A 22,506-nucleotide genomic window follows, 5' to 3' on the forward strand; every position below is an offset into this window, starting at 1 on the left:
CAAACAAGTCAAGACTTTAGAAACCTTTTCAAGTCATCAAAGTACAAGTCAAGTCCCAAGTCATAGTCTCAAGATAATAGTTTGCCAATACACAAACACACCACCTTAAGAAATTTATTGTAGGTGGGTTTTTTTTTTTTTTACCTCCATCAAACATGGCTCATTATGGGTTGACATAATTTATATGAATTACACATTAATCTTAACTTTGTGAAACGTTTCTCTGTGGACAAAACACGAGCCGCAGACTATTTTATACAGCTGTCATTCTTGGAGGGGAAGGAGATTGTGCACGAGGAGCCTCAAACGCCAGACTTCAAACGTCACTTTTATATGGCGCGTGCAAAGACGTTCCAATTGACAAGACAGGTTCCCTCGCTTCCTCCTCGCATCTTCTCCTCCTTGCGTTTCCCCCGTGATCTTTCACTGAGGAGTCGAGGAGGAGACGCGAGGCGAGGAGATGAGGAGAAGTCGTTACCCTTTATGTAATGGCATGCACCCATTGAGTCCGCTGGTGTCCACGGACACGCAGTGCTGCCTACCGCGCCAGGAATTACATATACAATGTAATTGGTCCGTTCTCTCTCACCAGACACCGTCACTCTCTTACCATTGGGCCGCTCAGACTGCTCCGTCTGTGGTCTATGTTTTCTGATGTGTGATTGGCCAGAAGCTTGCAAGGCTTGGTAGCGCCGTAAATTGAGAAGTGTGGCTGTGAGCTGTGATTGGCTAGGAAGCCGGCTGCTGGAGAACGGGGTGTAGTCCGCTGTGCCTGTACTGTCATTCAACACATATAAGACACTGCTGCTAGATCAGCATTAACTGAAGGACTTAACTGGAGAAAAGTAACAGCGGAGCCGTGAAGTCACTGTAACTATTTTTCAAGGTTAGTAGATTTGCTTCACATTTAGCCTACTTATTTTATAGGAAGGCATATAATAAGACAGACACACTTTATCTCGCTCTTGCGTGTTTGATACTTAATTTTTCATTTTCAAATGGACAATAGGTGTATTAGCTACTCAGAAAAAGCTTGTTTATCTGGGGTATCTTTTGTAGGATGTTAAGATGGGACAGTAGCCTGCCATAAATGTTCAGCTCTGAACTTTCCGGAGTGAAACACTGGCTGTGGCCGGAATGGATCACTATTCCCTCATTTGTATTGTCCTATATAATGCTGCTCTATTAGTGCACTAATTAGCGGTAAATCACGCATGATTAATGAGTGAATTCGGACACTAATAATTCATCATCAACCTGCGTCTGCATTCACCAGTCGCATAAACAAATGTTTCAACTAACATGACAAGATGAAGATAGCAATATTCATGTAGCCTAAATAGCAAGAGGCATCATCTAAGCATTTTCTGTCATTTTTAAATTGCCCCGCTCTCATCCTCAATAAAGATTCTAGAATACACGCCAGTTAACCGTTTTTTTTTCCTGCCCTCAAAATCATTCCACAATATCATTTTGCGATTCGGACACTAACAAAAAATGTCTGACGTACGTATTAGTGCCCTAAAACGCAGATAGTGATCCATTCCGGCCACAGCCACTGAGTCGGACTTTATATGTTTGTCGTTATTTACATTTAATAAGAAACTATAAACCTTCGTTATCTGCCAAATGTAGGTAAGTGGCTATAAATAAATAGTAGGCGAGTAAAATTGATTTTGTTGTTACGTTGGGACGGAAACAAGTCCGTCAGCTATTTGGTCCGGGTAGAATCGTAGGACCGGTGTCCTACCGTATTTGGTGACCCATCAGATTCTGTGACCTGCAGTGTTGGTTAGGTTTCTTAGGTTTAGGCATGAGGAGTGAGATGGTTGGGGTTAGAGTAAGAATATCAGGGCAGGTCACAGAATCTGATGGCTCACCAAATACGGTGTAACACCGGTCACTAACAAACAACCTTGAATGAAACCTGTCAGCTAATATAAGAATTTAGTGATCATTTAAACGCATTGATTCAAAGTTCATTGTGAGGTTTCAAAATGTGTAGCCACAACGAAGCGTGCTCTGTCTCTCTCACACACCTTTGGCACGACATAATAGCATGCTGTAGGGTAACGTTACACACATTGTAAAGATGCTTGGACACTGTAGAGTATTTTTTTTTTTTTAATTAACCCTTTTCCTTAAAGTTTATCAATCACCAAAATAAATTCTGAGGACACACAAATTCGTGTTAGTTCTGAAAATGTTAATGTATGTAATGTGTTTTGTTGTACAAATGTAATACAACTGGGAAGTTTTACTGAGAGACCACATTTTACTAAGGGGCCAGTTTTAGCAGCCGTCCTTACAATCCAGTGAAGCAGACAGTGTTAGCAACTCTAGCACACAAGCTGTCATATTATCAACACATTTCTGATTGTAAGGTGGGGTTACACATACAATTGCTTGTTTGTCATTTTTGGCGATAATGTAAGGCAGAAGTTGTAGGTTACGAATTTAGGGTTACTGTAACGGTAACGTTATATTGCTAACGTTAGCTATTCAATTTTGCTATCGTTAAGTTGGTTGACCGAGGTAATTTAAACCATGCAACGTTACAAACTGTCAAAGCCAACAACGTTAGCTAGTAGTAGGAAGGTAACAGATAACAGCGTTTTACTCACTTTTTAATTAACGTTTGTCATTTAGCTATCGCTAGCCTGAACCTGCTAGTATCATGATGTCAGTCAGTTTGCCAGCTAGCTAGTTGTGAAGTTGACGATAGTCTTAACAGTGGATTAACAAAACGACTTATTTCTTGGATATTGAACACTACAATGGGTAGTAGCTAGGCTGATGAAAGATCAGGAAGATTAAGAGAAGATTATCAACTTTTATCTCATCATCATCATGTTTACTGAAAACAAGCTGATAGTGTTTATCTCTGTTTGGTGTCCTGACTCCTGACATGATCAACTGGCGTATTGACCCGTGTTGCTTATTATAGAGGTGCTCTATGTTGGCCTGTTAACTGGGTGAAAGGGCGAGTTGGCTCCTAGTCTCTGTCTAGCGTTAGCTGGATGCACTCGAACCTACTTAATAATAATCTCATTAACGTTACAGTTGGTAGGTGTCTGAGAGGTCATTTTGTCAGTCAGAGTAGGCAGCCCTGATGGGTGCTGTTGTATTGTCTCAGTAATTGAATAGATAGATCCAGAAGGCTTTTAACTGTTTTTTTTGGAGTGTCTTGGATCTCTTTTTTTCCCACAGGATTACTACAACCTTTGTTATTTAACGCACACCCATCACTGCAGTCTGTAACATTAGAAGCTAAGAAGCATTCCAGCCTACTGTCTGTATTCTGTGGACATTCAAACTGAGGTAGTCCTAGACTAATATACCTAATGTACACCAAATCATTACAATGCTTTCCTATCACCCTTCCCAGCTCTTACAGTATGCCTGGATCAGTCCCAGCCAGCTGCATGGCAAAATGGCCTAAAGACGTGGGCATCATTGCCATGGAGGTGTACTTTCCCTCCCAGTATGTGGACCAGGCTGAGCTGGAGCAGTTTGACGGTGTGTCGACTGGTAAATACACCGTGGGCTTGGGCCAGGCTCGTATGGGCTTCTGCTCGGACCGTGAGGATATCAACTCGCTGTGCCTGACGGTGGTCCAGAGGCTGATGGAGAGGAACTGCCTGTCCTATGACAGCGTGGGCCGGCTAGAAGTCGGGACTGAGACCATCATCGACAAGTCCAAGTCTGTCAAGACGGTCATTATGCAGCTGTTTGAGGACTCCGGCAACACAGATGTGGAGGGCATCGACACCACCAATGCCTGTTATGGCGGTACAGCAGCACTCTTCAATGCTGTCAACTGGGTGGAGTCCAGCTCCTGGGATGGTGAGTGAACACATTGATATGTATTGTATATTGATGATCTCACAACATTTCATCATCATTAAACTAAGTGTAAGTGTACTCGTACAGGGAAAAGGTGTTTTTTTTTTTTTTTTTTTTTTTTTTGGAGTGCAATCCAGTTTTGGTTTGAATTACACTGTGCTGATGATGCCAAAGTAAAAGTGAGATATTTTCTACTAAAGAATGTCTTTCTTTCTGTTTGTCTTCTTATTTGTTCTCTCTTCAGGTCGTTATGCTTTAGTGGTAGCAGGAGATATCGCTGTCTATGCCACAGGAAGTGCCCGGCCTACAGGGGGTGCTGGTGCAGTGGCCATGCTGGTTGGCCCTAATGCTCCATTGGCCTTCGACCGAGGTCAGTCAACAGAAAACTTCTTTAACTGGAAATGCTTGATTTGACTGACGGGGACCTATGTCCAAGAGCTGTTTTATTAACAAGACTACTATTATTTGACTGATGTAATTATAGGTCATTGTCAGTTTTTTTTTTTTTTTTGATGCTTACTAACATACCGTCAGAAGAATATTGTAGCAAGGGTGATAAAACATTTAGTGGGGGGGATAAATAATTGTGGGCACTAACTATGGAAAGGTAAATCCTGATCTGACGGATTCTAATGGGGGTTTGGACGTTGAAGTGGTTTTAGAAGATGACAAAGGGTGCAATGTACAACCTGGTAGAGTGCCCTCACATAAACTACAAACGGAGACAGCGGGGCCAACTCAAACTGACAAACCTAAAACCTCACTTCACTTTACACACATCACATTACTCAGCCATCTAACATCTAACTCAGCCTTTCTAAAAACCAGGGACACCCCCGGACAAGGAACTGATGTTGCTGGATCCAGCCAGATGTAGTTAGACTCACAGTGCACAGTGAATTTGTGGTTGATAATTGATATTTTATGTGGGTCTTGGTCTGGTGCAGGACTACGGGGAACCCACATGCAGCATGCCTATGACTTCTACAAGCCAGACATGGTATCAGAGTACCCTGTGGTGGATGGCAAGCTGTCTATTGAGTGCTACTTGAGTGCCTTGGACCGCTGCTATGCTGTGTATCGCAACAAGATCCATGCACAATGGCAAAGAGGTGAGAAAACTGTTGCATATAATATGAATGGTACCATTTAAAAACTATGAAGGTATGCAAACAAAAATTATTTTTAGTGTTCATCACATGCTCTTAGGATGTTTGTGGTAAGTATATACTATAAAATTAAATTTTTCCTCAGATTTCATTTTCTTTATTACTATTTTTTTTTTTCTCCATGTTATTTTCATGGATTCAGATGTAGTATTTGGATTTCACATGTCCAGGCACATCTTTCTAAGTCCATTCATTGTAATGCTAGAATGTGGAATTTGATTGCCTACCGCAATGATATTGATTCGACTTCCGTTTTAACCAGATGTTTGCCACTTCAGTAACTTGACAATGCCAATTACTCTCAGGGTAAGCTTATTTTACAATTTAGGGTCACATTATTTACACTGACATGACTGACACTGTCAATGTTCAGAGTAGTACCCGACCGGTATGTTTCTTTTCAACATTTTTAGAGGTGATGGTCTTTGTCAAATAGTGCCGGGTTCCTCTGGACTTCTGTAGTCAGTTCCTCAGTAAGCAACGCCATCACTGCAGAGAGCTACTGAATTCTCCCACCCTTCCTTTGTAGAACTTTATTTTGATTCGTTGAAAATGTTTTATACATCCAGAAAATCGTTCTGAGATGGAACCTATAGTTATAGTCTTGGATGTTTTTATAATTATAGTTATAGTGAACACAGACATTCTATTTACTAAGAACCTACTAAATCTTTTTATAGTTACCTTTATAGTTATTGTTCTAGGTGTGAATGGGCCTTTACTGTATCACTGGTGGATTCTTCTGATAGCCATACATATGTTTATGTCGGAATCACTGATCATGTAGAGGAAGAGGCCTCTGGAATGGAGGGGCTGGAGGGATAAAACCCTAGGTAGTTAAGAGGGCTTAGGACATTACCTACCCTAGGATTTATATGGCATGCTCTACTAAGAAGTTTACTGCAGTTCAGTGACCATGACCTAACACAAGACACACCTAAAATAGGTTTAGTGGAATGAGCCTTTAACTTGATGTGTTCAACAGCTACAATAGCTGAGAAAGTGAGTGTATTAAAGACCCATTATACACCAGTAATAAACAATACAACATTCACTTATAGTGTTTCCCACAGGTTGACAATTTACTTGTCGTGGTGGTTGTTGGCAGGGCGGGCGGGCGGACGGGGGGAGGGGGGCGTTCATTTCAATAGGATTAATTACTTGTCCCTAACTACAATGACAGCCGTGTGGCCAGTGGAATCTAGTGGTAAACAGGGGCAATATGCCAGTCTTTGCTCTGCACTCATGTTAGCTCTCTAGACAAGTGTTAAGCAGTTTGACACATCTCAGATTAAGAAGTGTTACTGTTTACAAATACCGCTAACACATGCAAGTTTGGAGCAATTGTAGAATTGTAGAAACGTTTCACTATGGGAGGCTCCGTTGGATTGAGTACAATGCAACTGGTCTACTGGTCTGTGCATCAGCAAATGACAAACATGACGTGATGCACATATTAGGTGCAGCGGTATAGATCGATTTAGATCAATTTCTATACATTGACCAACTTTTTATTTTGTGGCGGCCGTGCCAAAATTGTGGTACTGCACCACAGATGAGCCTATGTGTAGGAAACACTAACTTCTTTAACATATAGCCTAGGCTTGATATAATCTGCCTTATGAATTAAAAAAAAAAAGTGAGTAATCATTGGCAAAAATAGGAAACCATCAGTCTTTCCCGTGTTCATTTGTTCTAAACATTCTTGATCTTCTGACAGAGGGTTTGGAGAAGCGTTTCAGCCTGGAGGACTTTGGCTTCATAGTCTTCCACTCTCCATACTGCAAGCTGGTGCAGAAGTCGTTGGCTAGACTGATGCTCAATGACTTCCTCAGCCAGCCCAACCCCAATACCGAGACCGGACCCTTCACTGGCCTCGATGCCTTCAGGTACAGTTAAAATACACCGCATGCTGGACAGTAGCTAGCACTCACGTGCACCAAAATGCAAAAAAGATGAATACAAAAAAACATCTCTGATAAATGATAGCAGCACTAAATCTTGGGTTTGCATTTAAAGGAATTTAGTGTGTTCTTGTTAGATTGTCCCATTGGTCAACTTATCAGTTAAGTGATGAGAACAAAAATGGCAAAATCATCCCTGTGTCCCCAGTAGATGGTTGGCTCCTGTGCTCCATGCTAACACTTTAGCATACACTACAGTATGTTGAGTGATGGAAGGCCACTAGCATTATCCAATAAGAAGACTGACCTTTTAGTGATGAAAAGTTGTTAGTTGGTACCTGGTGACTTGTGGCACCTGATTAACAATGATGAAGTCAGAATAAACGAACACAGATCCTGTACAGGCCCCGGCACTTCCCAAACAGGGGAACATCCAGCAGTTTGACCTCAGTCGCAGAATTGTTGAAAACCGTTTTACCTGTAGCACCATGTGTGTTTGTTTATGTAGGCGGAGACACAAAGGTGAAGTAAAACGAGCGCACCTACTAATCTCAACCAAATGAAAACAAAGATGAAGAAAAAATGTCTAAAAAGGGGATACCCTCCATAGTGTGTAGGGTTGGGTACTGAAACCCGGTACCACTGTGGCACCGGTTCCCATACAAGCGGTACCTACTGGACTGAATAGCAATGCAGATTTCGGTGCCTCATTTCGGTGCCATGCCTGAGCTGCCGATTTAAAATGTCCGCCCTCTGGTGCTCCGAAACTGCCGCACGCACCTTTGCTAGCATTAGGGGTGCATCATTTGGAGTGTACCGCTTGAAATCCACTATATTCCTATGGTATGACGTGCCTGCGGCTTTCCTATTGATCCATTCGGGATTCCACCCAGAGACACGATGATGTGATCCTGCATCAGCTGTCGCTGTTTCAGCTGGGCAACAGCTCTTCCACTATCAATTGCAGAAGCGGAAGGAGGTCATTATGAGAGCATTTAAAGTCCATCGAGTGAACTTTGGCAATCGTTTAGCAATCTACCAGGGAGGTGTCTGTGTTCTCATCACTTAATAGATAAGTTGACCAACGGGACAATCTACCAAAAACTTGCTGTACTCTTTTGAATATGTCAAGCAAAGGCTCACTAGTTATTTTCAGTTGGCACCAATAAACGTACTTGTTTTTGACATTGTCATAATTCACATGCTAATCATGTTTTTCATGTGGCTGTATGGCAGAGAGGTAAAGCCAGAGGAGACTTACTTTGACCGGGATGTGGAGAAGGCCTTCATGAAGGCCAGTGCAGATCTGTTCGAGAAGAAGACCAAGCCCTCCCTGCTGGTCTCCAACCAGAATGGAAACATGTACACCCCCTCCGTCTATGGCTGCTTGGCCTCTGTCATCGCTCAGTACGTCAGAAAGTTTTTTTTTTATGCTGTGAAGTCCATCTGCCAGTATCTTATTGGTTCTCAGGGTCTTAGGAGACAGGAATCAGAGTAAATGATGTATCACACACTCACTGGTAGCCAGTATTCTCAGTCCACTACAATATGGGGCCCAATTTTAAGCTTTGCCATTTTCAGATTCTAAATGATATAGTGTAGATTTGAGGATATTCGAGATTTGTGTGATATCAATTTTGCCTTGAAGCCTTGCTTGTCCCCAGAGTGCATGATAGGGGAATATTTATACAGTGAATATTTGTTGTCCCTATCCTGCAGACATACACCTCAGCAGCTAGCAGGTCAGAGGATTGGAGTATTCTCTTATGGCTCAGGATTCGCTGCTACACTCTACTCCCTCAGAGTAACACAGGACCATACACCTGGTGAGTCAACCACACATGGTTCAGTTTAGTACTATGGGGATGCTAAAATATCAGTGTGAAAGTCAGAATTGGGGATGTCAGTTTCGGTTAATTTTGCTTTCGATAGGCCGACACCCATTAACCAGTAACTAACCGGTTAATTTTTAAGAAAAAACGCAAAATGACGTGAAATAAAAGAAAGTGGCACTTTCCTTTTAGTCCGGCGCTCCATTGACTCAACTAGTGCAGTGCCCGTTCGCCCCGCTGCTGCACAGAGCGCTGTTCGCTTGTTTATTCAAAGTTTATTAATAATGAACGTGTCGCGTGTCCAAATTGCACCAAATCCGACACTGCACGTCCTTGGTCCCCAGCAATACACCCGCCAAGTGTGAAGTAGATCGGACGAACGGTTCTCGAGATATGTGACACACACACTCACACACTCACTCACAGACAGACTCACAGACAGAGATTCCTTGCTTTAGTAGATAGATGAGCTTTGGCGCCGCATTTCGAAGCGCTGTCCATTTGCTGTAATTTGCATATAAATATCTGCACTTGTTATGCACGCCGCGGCGTAGCCCATTTTAATATTAAGTGCTGACTCCGCCTACCCGGGCCAATTTCGGCGTATGCCAGTAGCAATTACAAGTGGACCCTATCCTACAGTCCCTGCTCTCAGCGGAGGGAGGGAGCTACGCTGTGTGTGGGAAGCGCTGTGATCGTCAGACCTCTCTGGATTAGACAAGCAAGTAGAGAAAACCGGCATCAGCCGAACCAATTTATTGCCAAATGCTTTGGGATTCAACACTTTAACATTGCTTCCCATGGTCAGAAAAGTCGCCAGATTTGTTGCTAGTCGCTTTTGAGAAATAAAGTCGCCAGGGGGGTCTGAAAAGTCGCTAAGTCTAGCGACAAAGTCGCCAAGTTGGCAACACTGGTGTATGCAAATTAACCTATAGACCGACATGCGTAAGGTCAAAAATATTCTCGGTGGTTAACCGATTAACGGTTAACCATTGCCATCCCTAGTCAGAATGCATAATTATAACAAAACTGTTGTGACAAGTAATAAGATCACTGTTATCTTCCCGCCATGTGTTTTGTTGATTGTTTGCTCCAGGCGCTGAACTGGACAAACTGGTGTCCAGCCTGAGTGACCTGAAGGCGAGACTAGACTCCAGGAGGAAGGTTTCTCCTGCCATCTTCGCTGAGAACATGAAGCTGAGGGAAGAGACTCACCACTTAGGTATGGCCCTACTATCACTTTTAGATTTTTTTTTTTGGCACACATTTTCAGTTATATCTCACAAAATGGCACATTATTTGGTATTTTGGGGTTATGCATATCTCAATCCTGACCTTATCCATCAGTGTGATTTAGATATTGTGTTTCGTCATTTGTCTATCCCTCCAGCCAGCTACGTCCCCCAGGGCTCAGTAGGAGATTTATTCCCAGGGACATGGTACCTGACCCGGGTGGATGACAAACACCGTAGGGAGTACGCCCGGCGATCCAAGGATGATGACCTGCCATCGGAGGCCAGACTCATTAATTCCAACACTGCCACTGAGGTACAGGATAATCAACTGGTGGCACGATGTCTGCTACCTTGACCATTATATCTAATGCACATTAAAGGAACACCTACACAGGCATATGGCAATGACGTTTTACCTCTGTGCTACAGGTCACCAAAATGCGTGCTATCATATCGGCACACTTTGGGCTGGTTTTGCGGACAGGGATTAAGCCTAGTCCCAGACTAAGGATTTTTTCAATGGATATCTACTTTGAATTTTGTCTTTAGTCTAGGACTAGGCTTATTCCTTGTTCGCTGATAATTATTGCAGTTGTTGCAAACCTGCAAACTTCTTCTTAATCTGATTATCTACGCTGTTTTGTGACTTTCAGTTCACTTGCAACTTTTAGATTATGGCTCGGTTTTTTGATGAGAATGACAATTAATCATAATTGACTGGTATTACCAATAATAAGTGAGTGTACTCTACAGCTAATCTAGGACAAAACTGTCACTGTTGTGTCTTGCTATAATCTGTTTTTGTGTGTCTTGCTGTTCCTGATCTTTGTCTTATATCATTCTGTTCTATAGTTGATTGTTGATCAGTTAGATCTAGTTAGACTCATTCTCTGTACAGTCCTTTTGAGACAGGCTTGTGATAAAGGGCTATATAAATAAACAAACTTAAGATCAAATAGTCCAGATTGATATTAAGATACTGTACTGGTACAACTGCAGATATGGACAGAAGTCAATAGCATTCAGGTGTGCTCGATCCACAGTCTAGGAGCAATGACTGAAAAAGGTGACGGGGCTTTTTCCCACGACGCAGCCGAGGGCATCACGAGGCAAATTCAAGTCAGTCAGCTGTCGCTTAGTGAGATGTCGATTCGTGAGATGGCCTCTAGAGGGCGTCTTTGACTGAGACATGCAGTGTTTCCCATACACTGGCACAAAATAAAAAGTTGGTCAATGTAGAGAAATTAATCTAAATCGATCTCTAATCCGCCTAGTGTCATATCACCTCATGTTTGTCATTTGGAGATGCACAGACCAGCAGCATTGTACTCCAGTCTCCAGGTGTGAAAGCGGAAGTGAAACTTAACATTCCACAATTTGCTCCAAACTCGCCTGTGTTAGTAACAGGACTTGTAAACAGTAACCTGATAACACGTCTTCTGCCGCCCTACAGTCTTAAACGGTAGATATCGTTATTGCCTTGTGGTATTTAAGTAAAGTCATTGGAGTTATTTAACCGATAACCGTGTCGCAATTCTTCAGTGCATAGACTTGAATTGAACACCTGTGCTGTGGGTCTGGATCTGTGCTTGTTCAGTCAGAGTTCCTAGACTGTGGAATGACCTGTCTGAGGAGATCACCACCTTCCTAGCCCAACCTTCTGTCCACCCTGTTTGTTTTTAAGGAATGCATTATAAGAACCTTACGATGCAATCCTTTGCATTTTTGGTATTCCTTAAAAACAATGTTTACAAATTGCCCATGTTTAATCTGTCACAATGTACCTTCAACACATCTATTTTACATATTAAGTAAAACCCACAAAAACAGTAACATCAGAGCTACATGTTACTGGCAGTGCCAGAACATGTTTGCATCTCTCCATAAATCCATTTACCCTAAATCCATAAGGTCACTAATCTGTTGATAAAACTGATTCATTTACGTTCAATTACCATGGTCAGCATGTAACTGTCCACATCACTGTGATTAGCTTTATCCAAGCACATAAAATGGGCAGTGTACAGATTTACCTAATTTACACAGGTACCATATGAACTATTGCCATTGTGTCACACTGACTGTAACTTATGTACTGTAGCACAATAAATACTGGGCACACAATGGTGGTTAGCACCAAGTTGAAAAAAATAGTTTATTTGCCATACAGTCTGAATTCTTTACGTAAATGTTTATAATTCTGACATTATTGAAGCTATATGTAACAGTGATGGCTGATATTTATGATGTTTCTGGTATGTCTTCTTCTCCAGCACATCCCCAGCCCGGCCAAAAAGATGCCTCGCATCCCTGCAACCACCACCGGTCCTGAGGCTGATGCCATCAGCAATGGAGACCACTAAGCTAACCTCTGCGAGGTATCAAGGTCCGCCGATATGGAGACTGATCAACTAGAAGACATTGGATCTAGAAGTCCGAAAACTAGCAAGAGAGGAGCCTGCATATCTCCTCAAATAAGTTTACAACATATTGCCATGGCTTTTAAATCATCATATGATAGAATTAATTTAACAGAGAGTGATATTAGGAATGTGTTCCAATGGAGGCTTGTGGACAGCTGTAGACACTTTTGAACTGCCCATATTCCTCATTATCACCCCTCTGTTGTCTGGTACTGTTGTACAGTAAGCTCCATTTCATCAACAATTTTCCCTCCTTTTTTCTAAATGTTTAATCATGTTATCAAATGTTTGCTGTTTTGCCAAAACGGGCAAAAAAACAAGTTTTATTCAAACACATTTTGTTTTATTCTGTTTTAGCAAACCTATATTTGTTTTGGCAATCATTTGAATTTCAAAGATTAGATTTCCCCCCTCTTTTATTTCCCAATATATACTTTTAACAAATACGTTTTTTACAGTGGAAATTTTGCATTTGTGCAAAACATACATTGTACCAGACACTTTTGGGAGTAGAGCAGGCAGACATTTGCTGAGTTGCTGCTATTTTGTAACAAGCTTACTTTCCCTTCTGGCAGTTAGAGGACAGGAAGAGGACATGGAAATCTAATGAATATGGCCATAGGCCTTCTGGTGATCAAAAGAACAAAGGGAAGTGGCCATTAACTCTGTTTATTCATCAAAATGGTGCTCCTGCTATCATGGCAACCCGCTATGATGACTCTAGCTATAGAAAGGAGCTCATACCCTTATTGTAGTGTTTGTGTTAAATACCTCAGTTTGCTATGGAGGGGCAATGTGCAAAAAGAGCTTGTCAGTTTGTATGGGACTCTCTAGGTTCATCATATGACCCCATGACCAAATATCAGGGACAATGTGACTGAAGACTTTACAGTGTTGGTGTTCACTGTTGTAGCTGAAATCATGTACTCAACATATTTGCCTTGGTAGGGACATTCCTCCATAAAGAGGATGTAAAATGTCTCATACTTGGATGTAATTCTGTTTTGTTAGAGCTTTAACGAATATAACAAGAAAATGTGCTCAGTAGAGCACAGACCTCCGGCATGTCTGACAACACCCCGCAAGGCAGTTACGCACCGTTTGGTGATATGCCACGCCCACCACCATGGCCCCTTTTGGCCAATCGACATGAAATCGTCATACCAAGTTTTGTGCAAAGCCGTGCCCGACTTTTTGAGATATCCAGCTAACAGATGGACGAACACACAGACGTTACCTCCTTGGCGGAGGTAAAAATATAAGGCCACTTCTGTTTGAGCTCCAATTCCCCTGAAAAGATGCTTGTCAACATTTAAGATGCTTTGGTGGCATGATCCATAAAGCTAAGTTAGTTAAGATATATCAAACATTACTTAATGAACCCATATGCAATTATTGTTCTTTTTTTAATATTTTCAGACAAGTTGTGACACCGCATTGTCCAGCCGTAATAGCTACAGTATGTTCTTCCTTAAGTTTAGTTGTGCCAAACTGCTAACATGAGAAGAGCGACACACTAATGGCAAGCAGTCACACCTTCAAAGGCTTTTAGTTTCTCAATGTGAACTGCACTGTAACAATATGCTGCTGCCTTTCCATGTCAGTTTGCTTGCAATAGTGAAAGAGTAACATATTTCCTCATACTAAGGGCCTTAATGTCAAAGGGCTTACAAGGAGTTATGGTGTAAGAGTATGTCATTGAGAGATGTGAGGTTCAGTTGTATGCAGCTGCAAGCAGTTTTCTGTATCTTGTCATGTTTCCAGATGCTTCTCTAAAGGGGTTGTGTTTTCTTAAAGGTCTTGTTTTTCTCAAATTGCTTTTTTCTCCCCCTTTTTTTTTTTTTTTTAACATTGACAGGGATTTAACACTAGTTGTAGTTAGCAACAATAAACCAAATCTTGCAATCGATAGAAAAAATGCTCAGGCAGAAACATCAGCAAACATCAGCCTTAAAAAGAATGGAGTTAGGGTGTAGTTTTTTGTTTTGTTTTTTTCCCCATTGACGGAAGACTTGCACACAGGGCTCAGAGAGATAGAGACACTTGTCAAGCTGACTACTCAAGTTATTGAGAAGCCTTACAGAGTAAGCATGTACTAAATGTAAACAGAAATGGCTATTATTCTCCTAATAATGTACAGAAATTATTGTTTTTATTTGTGCAGCCAGAGTTGGTTGCCTCTGGGGTTATATCTATCTATGGCTGATGTTTACATGACCTTTCTCTGAGATCAGATGATTTTACCAATTTTTGGTGGTAATGTACAGTACTAACTGTAAGGTTATTTATACTTTGTAGATATACTTGAATGGGTGTCTGATCAAATGTCTCTTTTATAGAAATAATCTGTATAAATGTAATAATGAATGAAGAGATGAACTGAAGAATAAATATCTGTTCATTTAAATGGTTTTTGGTGGTGCTTATGACTGTTGATTTCACAAACTACTATACTAACACAGTCATAAAGTCACGCATTATAATAAATGTACTTAGAAATTCAAATGATTCCACTGATGATAAGTGGGAGACCATGAGCACTCAGTTACTACCCATGGTGATTTTTACAGTGGTAAATGATGGTACATTTTATGATTCATAGAATATACAGGATTGGATGTAACTTCTGTTTTTAAGTGAGGGTCAGTGCATATGTAGAAACATAGCTGGAGTGTCAGAGAAAAGGGCGTGGCAGCACTTATATTTATTGCAAATTGCAAATTATTATAGAGCCTTTATATTGCCATTATTGCAGTGTATTAATCTGTGTATTCATTTATGGAAAAGTAGTGCAAGTACACAGTACTAGTGAGCAAGAGCATAAAATAAACAAAGTTTCACTAATACACAATGCAATGGCGGACATATAGGCAGTGCAGGCAGTGCCAAGTATGTATAGCTGCAGCCTGGAGCACCTCCAAATGGGCGGGGCCTTACCTCCAAGTGGGACAGACCAGTGACAGGGTTGCCATATTCGTAGTTTTCCCCCACCAACAGTGCCATATAGTCTAGCCAGATGATTATAACTTCTGATGAACATATTTTACCCAAATGTGTGCCACAAAGTATAAAAGCCCAGATGATTATAACTTCTGATGAACATATTTTACCCAAATGTGTGCAAAATGTAAGTATATGTACACAAATGCAAATGTCACATCATATGACGGGCCACACTTCCCATCTCACCTCTGGGACCAAGACATCGAAGATGAAGTCCAACATTTGTATCTCCCCTTTCATAATTTTTTCTCTGATCCCAGTGCAGGATCCAATCATTCTCAGGAGCTCTGAATGCTATGTGAAAGATAATGGTAAACATTATGCAATTCCATAATCCTTGCTGTACACATACTCCAAAACATATGACAAACATGTCACTTCCATTTGGTTGTCATCGAAGTGCATCATTTTTGGCTTGAGAAACTGCTTGAGTTTCAGTGACGCAGCAGGATTCTCCCAGAGAAACATTCTGCTTGATCGGATGCTCCCCTTCAAAAGTGCCTCATATAAGGTCTGAATGAGTATATGGTCAAGTACAATTTATATCAGAATGCAAGAAAGAAATAAACTGATAGAATTCCACTATCAAATCTACACAGTGCACATTTTAGAGAAACTCACCTTGATTTCAGTCTCAGATACCAAACCGTGGATACCATGAGTCTGTAGCAAGTCAATAGTCCTGTAAGTGGAGATGAGAAAAGGTCTAGGGCTGCAGCTATCGATTATTTTAGTAATCGAGTTACTCGAGTTTCTCGAGGAATCGTTTCAGCCCTATAAAGGTCATATGTGAAAAATTGAATATGTCAGAGATGATGGCGTAATTATAAAACTGATTTAATCTCTGAGACACCCCTGTACTGATGGACTCACAATTGAATGTGATTGATTATAAACACTAATATACACTCTGCCCCTTGTAAGTCTAAAATCTGAAGTAATTGCAAATAAGATATTGTACCTCTTGCAGCTGATTTCTTTTGTGCATCCACAGCGGAATACCTCAGCTGGAGAGTGAGTGGATGGCTGTCCTGCACAGTCAGAGTGCAGCCAGCCATTGCAAACGAAGCACTGGACCCACTCCAAGGTCTCTATATCTGGATACAGTAGTCTGAAAACATGAAGCAAATGTAAATGTTTAAGTTTGAAAACAAGTAATATAGTGACAGTGGTACCCTCTGACTTTTCCCAGCATTATTGCATTCACAGGTTTTGCAAGTGTTTGTGGAAACATTGTGCCATTTTGGATTCTACCCATTTTCCTGGTTTCTGCTTGCATTTGGTTCTCTCCAATTTCTCAGCTCATGTATTCCCTGTCCTCCACTCTCCTCTTGCTATTGCTTTCATAATAAGAACGACATGCTACATATTTCCAAATGTAATCTCTAATCTGTGACCAAATCGTTTTTTGTTGCTAGTACAAGTGGCCATTCAAAATGAATGTAAATGGAGACCTCACACAGCATGAACCCACAGTCAAGAGGCATGATTGCTTTCAGACTACCTACCAGTGTGAACAAAGCAAACTCTTAAAATTAAAGTAAATTTTAATTAGCTGCACACTAGAAATGCCTTGACTGTTTTACGTACCTTAACCCTGTATTGTCAGATGTCTGATAGACACAGACCTTCAGGGAGTTTGCCATACATAGTCGATGGGTTGCGTCTTTACTGGACCCCTCTGGCTGGACGGCTGCTTGCTGCCCGGTAGGGATGGCTGCTTGCTGCCCAGTATTGATGGAGGGTTGCTGAGTCTTTAAAAGAGACAAAAAAACAAAAATGCACAATATGAGTAGGCAAACTGACTACCAAAGCATTTGAATTTGTAATAACTAAAAACTTAGAATTGTAAGATTCTCCATTTCACTGTTTCCTGGTGGATGCACAAATCCTTCAGTGTCTGGTTCATAGTGCTGCACTCCAGTCACACTGTCCTCATCTATGGATTCAGTTGATGTAACAGACTGAAACAATTCCCATTTAGTCTGGAAGAGAAGCCATTTGGCAATATACTTGTGACAACATGACATCCTTGCCTTGGCACAAGGACAGTGCCATGTGTTCTTCTTGGCATCATAAGCCACAATTACTCTTCCTAATCGGCTGTAGTATGACACCTGCTTTTCAAATATGGAGACAAAGTGCTTTGTGCCTGTACTCATATTTATTGGGACAGCCAGGGGCACTCCTTCATCTGCTGCCTCTTTGAGTTTTTGAAGACAAAGCTTCTTGTTGGCTTCACCAAACCATTTTGCTGACACCATTTCAGTCAGAGTGCTCTCCTCTAGGTCTTCTGGTGGTTGAAATGGCTTGGAGTAATCTAATGACCTAAGATGACAACACTGAAATGCTTTGTGTCCACTTCTTAAAGCCACTTCTATGTTTAAGTTGCACTTGTCAACCTCACATGAATTGCTGGGGTTTGAACAGTGACATCTTCCTGACAACATGGATGGGGACCGGGGGTCCATGGAAGACTTTAAAAACAGCATAAACCCCTCTTTCGGGATCAACACATTGACTGGATAGGTGGATCTCTGCATTTATGTCCCTTTTGAAAGTAGTGTGTTTTCTTATAAGATGCCTCTTCATATTTTTGGAATGCAGTGACAGATCACACTGAGGACACTGTATTTTTTTCCAGGGTCTGTGAGCCACAGGTAGTGCTGCAGACATAGGTAGTGCGGCGGCTCCTGGCAGTTGGGTGGCCAGTGTGGCGGCCAGTGTGGCGGCTCTGGGCGTCAATGTGCTACGCCGTGTGGCGGCTCCGGGAGACAATGTGCATGATTCAATGTGCTTGAGGAAGCACATCCTCCTTATCATGGTCTGTCCACACTGGTAGCAGTGGAAATGTGCAGTCTCCCGGCAGGTAAGATTACATTTGAAAATAGTATAAGCTTTAAAAAAAAATAATAATAAAAAATAAGCTTTTGATGTAAACTCATAAAGTATGTACATATTCATGTTGTGCAAAAACTACAGACAGTATGTAAAACTCATCAAGAAAGCCTACAAATTTAAATGTGCAAGTAGACAAATTATTTGTGTTAAAAGTACAGAAAAATTACCTCCATGGTGAACACAGCGTCCAGTGTGACTTTGTAGGTGCTTTGTTGCTACACTCAAACGTATTTAATTGGAACACAATATGGATTGAACACAATAATACACACACAGCAAGGCTCCTGATAACATCTCCCACTTGTGGCACTGGTGCAACTAAGTTTTTCAGATGGTTGCACAAGCATATGATTTGGTAGCACCATTTTAATTATCATCTTAAAAATTATTGAATTAATTTCAATTTTTCTTGAAATTATATTTGATAGATCGCTGGATTTTGGAAGTGTCTCATCCACTGCGCACTTTGAACAGCCAAAGACTCAGTGAGCGAGCGAGAGAGGGAGAGAGGAGCTCGCGACTCTCAAAACACACAACACAAGCAATAGGGCTGTCATCTTTTGACTAGGTAAAATGTTAAATATTCGATCTGTAACTGTGTATTTTAAATCAAAATTATCACTGTTAAAGTAACGTGCCTTGTATTTATAACCAGGCGGAGGCACATTATACGCTCTCCTCTCTTTGTGTATTCAAACCTCTAGGTCTCTCGCCCAAGTAAGGGAGCGGTGCGACATGGCAAAAGGCAGCAATACATGACTGAAAACTGCCAAACCAAATTAAACCACAAGCACACAGAACCTGCCAGAGGAGCGTAATCTACCGTTGATAATAAAAATTGACTGGCATTTTATCTATGTGACTTAACTTCACTAGAAATCAATGCCCATGTAGTTTTTTTGCTACTATTCTGTCTATGTAAAGGCGATCTGCCTCTGAGCTAAAACGAGACAGCTCTTCACCTCTCACCCCCGTCTGTTGTGGATAAAACTATGATTGAATATACATAGGTAATATATATTATATACAATATATACACATTCGCCGAATCTCTTAATTATTGGAGTCATGAGGATGCGGGGGAGGGTTGTCATAATGTTAGCTAGGTTATTTGCAAGCTAACGTTACGTAGTGGGATGTAACGTAGCTTCTGAGAAATTAAGAGGGCAAGCGCTGACAAATTGTTGGTCATGTGTTAAGTTTTTGCTTGTGGTAAACAAAGAAGAGACAGGGCACATAAAGCTATATAACGTTAATTAATAAATAACTACATTAACATTGTGTTGCTAGCTAGCTTTGCTAGCTTGACACTTACCTTTCCTTATGTTTTCGTTCAAGGTGACGATAAAAGTTCGACGTGGTCCCAGCCGTCTCGGTGAAGGTTACTTTACAGATCTTACACTCTGCTGAGTGTTTTTTCTTACCACTTGTTTTGCAAAGAAACTCTTTGTGTTTTGTATAAGCAAATCGTATGATTGATGATTTGGACGACATCTCTGCAGCCACAGATGGCGCACTGCTCTCTCCCTTGTCTCCTTGTGTTCTCTTCCTTGGCACGTGAGGGGGGTGGTTTAGGGTGGCAGCGGTAAAACCTTCAAACTTAAAATAAGCACAGTTATTGGCTGCAATTGAAGGGGGGAGTTTTACATCCAATCACAGTAAAAATAAAAAATAAATAAATCAGACAATACACAGGCAGGTAATGATGTCACTGCAGTTGTGGTCTCGACTGGTCTTGAAATAAAATTCCGAGTCCTGCTTGTCCGAGACCGAGTCAAGACCGAGTAAAAATGCAGTCGATTCCGAGACGAGACCGAGACCTTCAAAATGTGGTCTCGAGACCAAGAACAATCTCGAGTACTACAACACTACCACTAGCACATAGTGGTTATGGCGGTCAGTCTCATTAAGTGGCCCCATTAGATCCAGGGCAACTCGCTCCATGGGGGCACCCACCCAAACCGTTCCCATGGGGGCTTGAGGTGTCTTAGGGGGTCTGGCTTTGGTAGCGCAACTCGCGCAGGTACAATGCTGAGAGTAGTAGGGGCTCCACTACCTCCACTGAGTTCAACTCCATAATCTCTACCGTAGCTGTCTAACTCACACTGCACGCCTTGGTGACAAACGTCCTCCTGACGTAGGAAGGGGTCAGGAACTTTGCAGGGACATGACTGACGGCAGGGCCTCCTTGGCATGCTGTCAACTTTGCACTTTGCAGTTGCACTGTATTCCCCTAGCTTCTCAAGCCATCTGGCTAGCTGCCCCTAGGGTTCGTTCATCCCTATTAGCCAGTGGAGACTGCTATGGTCCGTGCACACGATGAAAGGTCGCCCAGGAGAACAGTTGGAAGTGATAAGCGAGGTCGCCCCAGACCGATGGAAGTGATAAGTCTGTGTAGTACAATAATTCTGTCGGTAGAGTACAGTCTACTGTCGGTGTGCCAGTTGGAACCCAGCACGTGCTCTTGGCCGTGTAGCATTTGTAAGAGGACAGTTCCGATTCCAACATCGCTTGCATCGGTATCCAGAATGAGTCTGTTGAGAGGGTAACAGAGAACTGGCGTGATGGTAAATAGCTGTTTGAGCTCCTCAAATGCCTACTGGTATTTCTCTTTTATGTGTTGCACCCTTAAAACAGACGAGGCTCAACGTCCGTCTTCTTTTGACAACTTTTATTTAAGGCTCGGTTCAGTTACAAAGCATGTTTTTCACTTTCGGCCTACTACCTTGTTTTTAGCTGCAACAGCGCACCACATCTTTTTTCCAGAACTTCTCTTAAAGGGACAGCGCTCCAACAAATGCAACCTCCTCTAATTACAAAATATGGCACCATTATAGCCTTGTGATGTCTAGCATATAAACATAAGTATTAAAAAAAATATATATAATTCCAATGTAAACATAAATCCAAAGCAATCTCTTTGTCAGTTGTATTTTTTTCTAGGGTGCAATATATGCATTATTATGCGGTAGTATGCAGTTGAATAGTTGTATGTGGCAGTAATTTTATGAAACCACAGCAAGTACCTTGTTCACTCTCTCTTTAATGGTGGTCTTATGCAGTTGTTCTGTCTTTTAACTCACCAATGCAGGCAGAATATATCCTGGACGATCCCCCACTGTTACCTTTCCTGTCCATTCCTGAACTGTAGTAGAGAGATACAGGGGAGCCCCCTTTGTGGCTCCAGGGCCAAAGTACTAATGCTGCTACTGTGCAACTTACTTTGGGGTAAAAACCAATTAACAGTTTGTATTTGAGGGAACTCTGCTGCACTTGCTTTTTATGAAACACTGCACTTTATTCCACATAGAACAGCAATACTTTTACCGGTGGTATGTAAGTAGTATGCGGTACTATGCAGTATTATGTGTTAGTATGCAGTATTATGCGTACTAGAGCGCCTCATATAGTCTAGGACTCGTAGTTATGAATAAGTAATGAGCAAGACTGGCAGAAAATTGTACTGTAGCCTATTTGTTATAGCCTCTCTATGTTTGATGTAGGTCTATACTCTAAATCAGTGTTTCTCAAACTTTTTCAGACCAAGGACCACTTAACCAATAAAAAAAAACTCACGGACCACCTAACTCCCCAGATATCCCCAAAAACAATAGGCCTACTTCAACAGTATATTACAAATTACAGCCTAAATTAAATGACAGTTTTACAAATAGCATAGCCTACTCACTCATCATTGTCTCTGTTGCCATCTTAATGGGAAGAATGGTGCTGCTTATTCTGAGACATCAGCGAAGCAATGTCTGGCTCCAAACTGGAGAGTTTTAGTCTCATATCGGGGTCCACATTGATCTGGTTGCGCTGCTTTGTTTTCAGACCAACAAGTGTGGAAAATCCAACTTCACAGTTGGTTGGAAACGGCATCAACACTTTCAGAGCAGAGTCAGCCAGCTCAGGATGCTCAGGTTGGATGTGGACCCAAAAGTCTGTCAAACATTTCTCTCTGAAAGTCGTCTTCAGTGTCCCATCTGATGCGATGTCCACAAGGCTGTCAACCTCTCTTGGTGGAAGCTTGGAACTGACATGTTCGATGTGTGTTTTGTCCCCAAATGGATTTCTGATCCACTCAAAGCCTGCGTCTAATTCTGGGAAATATCTTCCCAATTGCGAGTGAAGGCCTTGCAGATGTTCCTTGAAGGCTGCAACTGTGTCGCCATCCAGCTCCTCTTCGGCAG

General features: G+C 41.7%; 1 protein-coding gene across 2 annotated transcripts; it reads left to right on the top strand.

The window, feature by feature from the left end:
- Positions 1-793: 793 nt before the first annotated feature.
- Positions 794-14,788, top strand: hmgcs1 (3-hydroxy-3-methylglutaryl-CoA synthase 1 (soluble)). 2 transcript variants are annotated; one of them, XM_071906012.2, is made up of 10 exons: positions 794-886; positions 3,389-3,846; positions 4,091-4,216; positions 4,794-4,958; positions 6,736-6,904; positions 8,156-8,326; positions 8,639-8,745; positions 9,848-9,973; positions 10,142-10,299; positions 12,260-14,788. In XM_071906012.2, exons 2-10 carry the CDS (start codon positions 3,399-3,401, stop codon positions 12,347-12,349), a joined length of 1,560 nt encoding a protein of 519 aa, XP_071762113.2. In that variant the 5' UTR covers positions 794-886; positions 3,389-3,398; the 3' UTR covers positions 12,350-14,788. The 2 variants fall into 2 exon arrangements, with proteins under 2 accessions (XP_071762113.2, XP_071762114.2); XM_071906013.2 differs by lacking the exon at positions 794-886 and adding an exon at positions 2,265-2,384.
- Positions 14,789-22,506: the final 7,718 nt, after the last annotated feature.

The sequence above is a fragment of the Centroberyx gerrardi genome, chromosome 2, assembly GCF_048128805.1.
Source record: "Centroberyx gerrardi isolate f3 chromosome 2, fCenGer3.hap1.cur.20231027, whole genome shotgun sequence".
Classification (NCBI taxonomy): Eukaryota; Metazoa; Chordata; class Actinopteri; order Beryciformes; family Berycidae; genus Centroberyx; species Centroberyx gerrardi.

What these genes read in the sequence shown, in the direction of transcription:
- hmgcs1 (XM_071906012.2), top strand. Translation starts at nt 3,399, where the DNA reads ATGCCTGGATCAGTCCCAGCCAGCTGCATGGCAAAATGGCCTAAAGAC. An exon ending in TCCATTGGCCTTCGACCGAG is followed by an intron (nt 4,217 to 4,793) that starts GTCAGTCAACAG and finishes GGTCTGGTGCAG; the next exon opens with GACTACGGGGAACCCACATG. An exon ending in ATTCCAACACTGCCACTGAG is followed by an intron (nt 10,300 to 12,259) that starts GTACAGGATAAT and finishes CTTCTTCTCCAG; the next exon opens with CACATCCCCAGCCCGGCCAA.